The sequence below is a fragment of the Calliphora vicina genome, chromosome 4, assembly GCF_958450345.1.
Source record: "Calliphora vicina chromosome 4, idCalVici1.1, whole genome shotgun sequence".
Lineage (NCBI taxonomy): Eukaryota > Metazoa > Arthropoda > Insecta > Diptera > Calliphoridae > Calliphora > Calliphora vicina.
Window position 1 is genome coordinate 62,191,549 of NC_088783.1, and position 9,329 is coordinate 62,200,877.

The 9,329-nt window shown below is 33.5% G+C and overlaps 1 protein-coding gene across 1 annotated transcript; it reads right to left on the reverse strand.

Moving 5' to 3' along the window:
* Window positions 1-518: 518 nt before the first annotated feature.
* Window positions 519-8,673, reverse strand: LOC135958456 (uncharacterized). Its single transcript, XM_065509362.1, has 4 exons — window positions 8,175-8,673; window positions 4,522-7,310; window positions 2,918-3,084; window positions 519-531 (listed from the first exon to the last, which is right to left on the reverse strand). Exons 1-4 carry the CDS (start codon window positions 8,671-8,673, stop codon window positions 519-521), a joined length of 3,468 nt encoding a protein of 1,155 aa, XP_065365434.1.
* Between the last annotated feature and the right edge of the window lie 656 nt (window positions 8,674-9,329).

Below are 9,329 nucleotides of genomic sequence, written 5' to 3' on the forward strand. Positions count from 1 at the left end.
TTAAAATTATTCGATTAACCGAATAATTTTTATTTTCATTTTAAATTGAAAATACAACAACGAATTTTGTGTACAAAAACATAAAAAACAGCAAATAAGGTGTTTGAGATCATTTTTGTAAACATATCGTATATTTGCTGCAACAACGTCATAACTCAAAATCCGTGTTTTTTTGAACTGAGTAATACAAAATATGAGCTGTTCTACAATCTTTCTTAAAGTTTTATCAGTTTTCAAAAAAGTCAATTATTTTTTGTGTGAGAGTGTTTTTTTGTTATAAACATCAAAATTAAAATTCATGTTTTCTCGTATATTTTATAAGTTTGGGTTAAATACAGATTATAAAGATATTAACATCTACTATTTATATTTCTGAAATCGCATGATTTGTTGAACATTTATTTAAGAAATATGTAGTAAAATGTCATAAAATATTCTAAGACGTTTTTCTCGAAACGTCTTTTTTTGAGTTATGACGTCGTTGCAGCAAATGAGCAATGTGTGAGGTTTTTAGGGCTTTAGTGAGATCTTCTGAAATAATATTTTATTAAAAGAATATAATTTAAAACATTTTTTCTTTAGATTTAATAAAACTTTTCTTGGAAAAAAACTCTCTCGCTGATTGTATATGTTAGAGAAATCAAAATCATGATAAAGAATATTCCTTTTTGCATTGTTTTAGATTTTTCATAGTTTCGTTCAGTTATTATAAAAGACTCATTTCAAAAAAAAAGTTTCGTCTATACATGTAAATCCAAACAAAGTTTCAAATACATGTAAATTAAATATGTCAGTTGTTATACATACTCACTAATCATGTTTATTGGATATTCAAAAAATATCTAATTTTAATTTGAATTGAAATAAAAAAATAAATACAAAAAAAATGTTTAAAGTGCAAAAAAAAGGAATTTCGGTTAATCGATATAAATTAATCGGTTTATTTGTTATTTGAAAATCGGCAATTTCAAATTATTCGAACAGTTAACCGTCCAAAATTAATCGGTTAACCGATTAACGGTTAATCGATTGATCGAGCTCCTTTTCTTGATTAAACGCTTATTGGCCAAGTTATTAGCGAATTTAGATATTTTGAGTTTTTATATAAAAAAAATCGATTTTTGTTCAGAAATATGAGCGATCACAGATCGAGCTCCTTTTCTTGATTAAACGCTTATTGGCCAAGTTATTAGCGAATTTAGATATTTCGAGATTTTATATAAAAAAAGTTTTTTGTTCAGAAATATGAGTGATCACAGATCGAGCATCTTTTCTTGATTAAACGATTATTTGCCAAGTTATTAGAGAATTTAGATATTTCGAGTTTTTATATAAAAAAATCGATTTTTGTTCAGAAATATGAGATCGATCATCTTTTCTTGATTAAACGCTTTTGGTCAGAAATATGAGTGATCCCAGATCGAGCTTCTTTTCTTGATTAAACGCCTTTTGGCCAAGTTATTACCGATTTTAGATATTGTGAGTTTATATAAAAAAATCGATTTATGGCCAGAATTATGAGTGATCACAGATCGAGCTCCTTTTCTTGATTAAACGCTTATTGGTCAAGATATTTTTTGCCTATTGGCAAACTCTCTTACCCAGAATAACGGGAATTATTTCATGTTCTCATTGTGGTGTTTATTTATGTTGTAATGACAAAAAATACTTTTTCGTAAAATACCATAAAATAGACTTGTAATAGGAAATGCTGACCCAGCGGTACCAGGTCCCTTTCTGATCCTTACAGGTCCCTTTCGGATCCTTACAGGTCCCTTTCGGATCCTTGCTGGTCCCTTTCGGTTCCTTGCAGGTCCTCCTCAAGGTTAAAATTTTGTAAATAACTTCCTGAAGTCCTTATTTTCAATATTTCATAAAAAAAATAAAACTTGTTCAACGATTTAAAGCCTTGGTCCACAAGAACCAAGTTGTGTAGACAATGAAATACATATTTTTAATTAGATTTTTTTAGGTGGAACAACGGCACTCCGAACTATTGTAGGATGTGCGAAGCCATAGGGGAGTTAGAAACTGTGTAGCACATTAAAGCCGTATTAACTATATTTTTTTTTACAATAAATATGTAAAGTAAACAAAAAACATGTTGAGATAATGACAATAAACCAGATGTCAACATATGACCATCGATATGAAACTAGCCGGAAATGGATTTTATATATGAAATGTGTGAGAACATTAAGCTCAATTGTCTTGCTATAGCAAAAATAAAGAAAAATTGTTAAATATTTTTCAGTAGCAATAAAATACAATATGAATGAACTGCTTTTAACTATTTGTTTTGAATAAAATTCTTTTTGCTAAATTTTTTTTTAATAAACCAAACAAATACAATAGTTTTTTTTCTACCTGTGCTGACTGTCCTATTAGAAAAACATCTTCGAGGCACTCCCACTAAGCTATTGATAATATATTGTGTTCTAATTAGCACCATTTAAATAAATTATTGATATGAAGCTAATTCATTCATATGAACCTCGTGTGTCACATTATTACTATTTTATTATGGTTTTACTTTTTTTTAACATAAAATAGGTGTAGTGTTTGTCATAATTAATTAACATTTAATACAACAATGTTAAACTAATTCGTTTTGTTAGTGTAGAATTTTTCGCACGCTTAGTCCCTACACCGTTTAATCTGTGTAGACAAGTATGAATAACTATTTCAATAACATATTTTGTTTGAAAATATCGTAGACTTCGACTAGGAATATGGAAGCTACATACAATATTTGGGTCATATTAAATTTAAAAAATAAAAGTTGAAGACATCTTCATTTCAATTCAGTTTACATCTTGATTTAATAAAAATCATATTGTGACTTATAATATTTCTGCACTAAGCCAATTAAATGACCTTAAGTGCTAGTAAAAATATATATTTTGTTTACACTTACCTTAATAACATTGTTAATTGTAAATCGTGCGCCAATCTTTCCAAAGCTGGCACCCCTTCAACACGTAAAATATTAATTTTTTCTCTTAAAGATCGGGAAACATTATTTTGACCTTGACGTTCACGTAAAATCTCTATAATATTGGGTTGTCTTAAAAATGCAATAACCTGGAAATTATAACAATATTAAAGAATAATATTAGTATCGTATTAAAGGCGAACTAAATCGTATGATATTAATTTTTGAGTCGAATTATTTACTAATTTTTATACCCTTCGCCATGAGTGGCAAGGGTATACATATACATATAAGTTTGTCATTCCGTTTGTAATTTCCACATTTTTCATTTGCGACTACACAAAGTATATACATATGTATATTCTATAGACAGCGAAGTCGTTATAGCCATGTCTGTATGTCCGTCTGTATGTTGAAATCAACTTTCCGTAGCCCCCAAATAACTTCCATGCATGATTCATATATCAATATATCGGGAATTCTTCTGGCACGTTTGCTATTTAAAATCGACAAAATCGGCCCATAAATGGCTGAGAGATAAGAAAAAGGCAAGGACAACCTCGATTTTTGCCCTATTTTTGATCTATATCTGGAACTAAGTCATTATTATAGACAATATGGTTATCTAATGATAGATATTTCAAAGTCCATTGCAACGATGTATATAAGGCTATAAGTATATAGTAAGTTGAACCCACAATGGGTCAAAATCGGGACAAATATTTTTTAAACCGAATTTTTTTTTTTTAAAAAATTTTTTTTTGTCTTAAATTCTTTTTCCAAACAAAATTTAAAAAAAAAATGAAAAAAAAATTAAAAAAAAAAATTTGGAAAAAACTTTTTTAAAAAAAATTAATTTTGTTTAAATAAAAATAACAGTTCTGCTGAATTCGATAGTCATTCCCTGAATAATATAAAAAGATGGGCAATAATTAGTGGACATATTCTATCTTTGGTTTTCATTCCAAAATGCCTACAGAATTGGTCTGATTAAAACACAAATTTACGATAGGATACTCTTAAGTATTGGTAATCCAAAGAGCACAAATTTAATTCGACTAATAAAAATAATTGAAGCATCATTTTCAATAAGCAATTTTGACAGATTCTCATCTTTGAGATTTGCTCTGTTGGCCATAATTTTGGTCAGATCTAAATACAATTTTTGTGGCTTGTACTCTAAAACGTTTCACTAATTAAAATTTTGAAAGCATCACTTTCTAATAAACCATTTTAGAAACTACTACTCTTTGTTTTTTGCTCTGGAGTTCACAATTCGGCCTCGATTTAAATAACATATTTAGAGAAGGAAGGTTCTCTAAAGAATCAGAAACTAAAAGAAAAAATTTTAGAAATTGCGCTTGAATTTCCTTCCATTCGCTCATCTATGGCTAACGAGTTTAGTCGGACATATTCGAATTTCCATGTTTAAAGCACACAAATTCGAAAGATAATCTTTTCGAATCGAATTACACAACAACCTCCCAATTTGGTTAGCTTTGTGTGTAAATTGAAAAGTATTAAATTTGTTAGCGTTTAAAGGAATGACTAGTTAATGAAAACATATTATTTTAATCCACACTCACCTTTTCATTGTAGGCAACAGGAACATCATTATAACCGTTATTAGCTAAAACACTTGAAGAACTAGGACCGTTATTGTATGCTGACGATGACGACGTTGCTGATGATGATGTTGTATAATGTGGCATATTATCATTTTGCATAAATTGACTGTGACGATTTGTCGAGGCTGCTGAGGATGAGGTCGATGTGGTCGATATAGGACGTGGTGGTGGTAAGGGAGGATTACCCGATGACATACAATTACCATCAATTGAATCATATTGTTGCTGTTGATGATGATGTCGTATAATGCGTGGACACTCTATGGGCAAGCGTGGATCCATAAACGATGTCTGGCGATTATTGTGATCTATGAAAAATTGTTTACCCGACTGATCGAGTTTGGTCTCCCAACACGAGGGTAAATCACGATTGAGTTGGGCAAACGAGTTGACCAGCGCAACTAAATCTTTGTTGTATTGATAGCGTTGAAAACATGAGGGATCACGTCGTATACGTATAACCATATGTTTTAAGGCAGCATTACGATTATAAATTGCTAATGCATCTTCGTTGGTATGAAGCATGGAGTAAAAATCCGGACGGCATAACATTAGAACAGCTGGGTGTACCGAGAGATTGACATGTTGAAAGTTAAAAGCGGACTGTGCAGTAGATTGGTTATTGTTGTGGTGGTGGAGTGTTAAAGATTGCGAGGTCTGTTGAGTTGACGGGTCATTTACGGTAGTGGTAGCGGTATTATTAGCAGCGGCAGCAATAGCATTGGAACGATTTTCATTGGTTATAGTACGACGAATAGATTGATATCTGCGGTCTAGTTGTTGGCGATGATGTTGTTCTCTGCCCCCTGGACCATTGAGAGAAGAAGAACCATTAGAGCCTGGTCTTTGCCAAGAAGTAGTTCGGGTAGTATGATCAATATAAAAAATACGCCCATGACTATCCATTCTGGCCTCCCAGGCTGGCGGCAAGGGCTCAGCGGAAACTTGTACATTTGCAGGATCTGCTTCGGCTGAAAAAATAGCGCTGGTGCGTAAAAGACCACCAGCCGCTCCTCTTTCGGGTATAGACGGCAATCGAGTGCTTGTTAAGTGCACAACACCCATATCATCAGTAGCAGTATCATCCTCATCGTCATTTTCAACATCTACATCTATATTGGAGGGCACAGCGGCGGAGTTTCCTGGCAAGTGCACAATATCAGCAGTACGTACACGTTCCTCGGCACGCATGCTGGAACCATGGAAGGCCGGCGAGGAAGGTGGTGTTCGTGAAGATAAATAATTATAATCTAAATGACTAGTATGAACAGCACCACCCATAGCCTCAGCTCCACCACCATTACCCCTTGGACTAGTGCCAATATAAGTATCATCTAGGTTACTGTTAATGGCCATGTTAGCAGCTGCAGCCTGCATGCGTGCATGGCGTCGTGCATGGTGGGTTGGTGTTGGGGGGCATATTAGATTTGCTGCAGCAGCGCCAGCGCCCACACCTCCAACACGTTTAAGTAAACGCTGTTGTGGCCGATTGTGTAGTAAAGGTGCGGCTGGTGCTATAGCATTTGATGTAGAGCTAGAGCACACCTGTTGCGAATTGTTCAACACCTGCGCTTCTGGTGATAATTGAAAATCCAAAGGTGAAGCACTACGTGTAGAGCAACCGGATGGTGGGCTACGATGCCGCTTAGGTGACAACATTAGACGACTGGGCGACTGTGATTGACGCTCTTCGTAACCCGCCTTGCCATTCGATAAGGTTCTAGTTAAAGGCCTGTGTTGCCTCAACGAAACTGAGGAAGAAGTATTTGGCGGAGTTTGTGGAAACTGATTCATGGAAGTCGTCTCTTTAGTAGGGAATGCTGGGAATTCATACGTTTCCGTAGCTGGCACTTTTTTTGTGGTTATAGTGTTAATATAACTATCCGGCCCGATTTTCTTTTTAATTAAAGGTTTAAATTTCATGGCCGGCGAAGAAGGTGAGGCATTATTCAACTCATATTGAGGACTGGAATTTGAAGATGAATTGCCGCTGGTTAATTGAAACAAGGGAGAATTGTTACAGCTATTCGAATTACTGCCAAAGCCATTTGATGAACCATAGCCAGCTTCCAAAGAATCATCCGTATCCAAAATGTCAAATTTAAATACTTCGCCTTGTAAACGAAAATCTCTACCCAAAGCCCTGGGCGGCCAGGATCTTTCCAGGGGGCGATGCTGTGGCTGTCTCAAATGTTTTTGTCTTCTGTGTATCTGTGCCTCTTTATTGGCACTAGCCGAAGCATGTAAAGCAGCTGCAGCACCCAATAAACTTTCCACTGCTGCCGCTTCTTCATCGGCCTCTTCATCTATGGTAAAACTAGCTGGCCTCACTAAACTCTGACTATTGTCGTCTACTTCGAATACCGTTTCGGCCGGTACTGTTTCGTAACATTCCCGTGCTATCCATAAGTTAAAGGAATCAGTTGCTGTTGACGCTGTTGGCGTAGAGGAAGCCGGTGACTTGACGCTAGAACGCTTTTCTTTCTTTTTGGCACCACCTAAGGGTGTTGTGGTACCACTTTGTGGCGACAGTGTCCATGATTTGCGACGAGCTCCACCACCCACACTTCCGCCACCATCACTGCCAATACTTCCATTGTATGAATTTGTGGGTGAGAGCGTGGTGGTAGACGCTGGTGTTTCACAGGATTTTGTAGAGAGAAGAGTTTGTTGTCTTTGTTTTTGGGCTGGATCCTCTTCAGTACTGGTGTAACTTGTTTTATTGATGTGGTTGAAGTCTTTGAGAGCTAAAATTGAGCAAAAAGATATGATAAAATTAGAATTTGTAGTTTTAGTGGCAATTTTTGATAATAATTGAATTTGATTTTTTTAAATGATCATAAGATTTATTTTATTTCTAACTTGGTTAGATTTCGAGACATTTGTTAATGATCACAGGATTTCATTTATTTTTTCTAATTTATTTAGGTTTTGAAATAATTACAGTTATTTTTTATAAAGATGTAAAAAATATGATATTTAAAACAAATAAGAACAAATTGTTTATCGGTTTTATCTGAGGAATACCTAAATTGTTTACTTATTTTTTATCATTTCAAAGAACTTTCCAATGTCGTATATAATGCCATAGAAATGCGGACAGTCAGTGGGGTATAATCGGAAAAAATATTTTTTAACTCGGAATTTATTTTCGCCAAAATATTTTTTTAAAAAAAAATTTTTCTTTTCTCTTAAAAATTGTTGACAATTTTTGTTACAAAAATTTTTTAAGTGAAAAAACTATTTTGTGGTTAAAGTTATATTTTTTCTGGATTGGCAACAAATCACAACGAATCTCTTTTATCTATGCGGAAATAATACTTTATATTAAAGATTACCGAAAAAAATATTCCCGGGAAAAATTTAGTTTGTGGTTAAAGAATCGGTTTTTATGTGAAAATTTTAAAAAAAATTGGTTTGTGGTAAAAATTCTGGTTTTTATGAAAATACTGTGAATATTAAACATATAATTGCGCAACGAATTGTCAATCGATTCAACACATTATCAAAACCTAAACTTTTAAAAAAAATAAAATAGGTTTATTATATTTTAATGCAATTTCAAACTACCCTCGTATATAATATATTACAGCTTTTAATGCTCAACTTACATTTATCTCGCTTTCTCCTCATCACCACCGGCGGCTCCTCCTCGACTTGAATAAAATTGTCTTGTGTTGTATACAAAAGGTTCAGATCCTTTTCGTTTTCATCCTTAAGGGCTTCCTTTATAGTCGAAACTATGCCAACTGCACCCTCACATTCTTCATCCAAATCATCGATGCCGTCAACAGCAGCAGCAGCGGCAGCAGCACTTTTATCCATTTGAACACTAAGAAAATTCTGATCCAAATGCAGTTGGTGTTTCTGCACATTGGTAATTGTATCTGCATTATTAATATCATACAGAGAGAATGGTGGCGGTGGCAAATTTGATGTGACGTCATTTGTTGTTTTCAATGATTTTTCAAATGTCAATACTAGTTCCGGTTCACCGGCAGCTTCATAAAATGTTTGATTACTCTCATCATCATCTTCGTCATCATTATCGTTGTTCACATAGTTATTGTGGTTGTTGTTATTGTTTATGCTGCCGCTGCTAATGTCCATTGCTATTGTTGTTGCTCTGCCTCCAAATAGTAGGTTGTTATTTTTGTTGTGTGTTGTTGTAGTAGTTGCAAGATGTGATAGGTTTTCTGTGTAAAATTTAATATTTTAATAATGTAACCATATTTTATTTTCAATATCAATGTTATTTAATAAAATGTTGGAATATTTCAAGTTTTTGCATAAAATTAGGTTTTCAATTGGATTTGCAACCGGATACTTGAGAAAATTGCTTCAAAATAAAGAGACTAATGAATAAATTAAGAATTTTGTAAATAAGTACAATTGTATGGTAAATATTAAGAAATATATAAATTATTTAAAAAAAAAGAGTACGTTGTATGTAATTTGTTTATTATATTTGTCATCATTGTGTAAAACTCCTTCTATTCATTGATTTTATTCAATTCTATGTTGTTACCAGCACATTCGCCACCACTTGTTGCCGGTGTTTACAATTGCCTCTACCGCCCTCCGCTATTTTTTATTCTCTTTCAGTATCCATATGCTCCATATGATTTTTAATACACATTTTTTTGCAAACCACCATGTTTTCTATTCATGTATTATTACTATTACCTCTTAAAATTTCTCCACTTGGTTCATCAAAAATATTTATTACATGTTGTATTAAACTGGCATTTCATTGTTATATAATA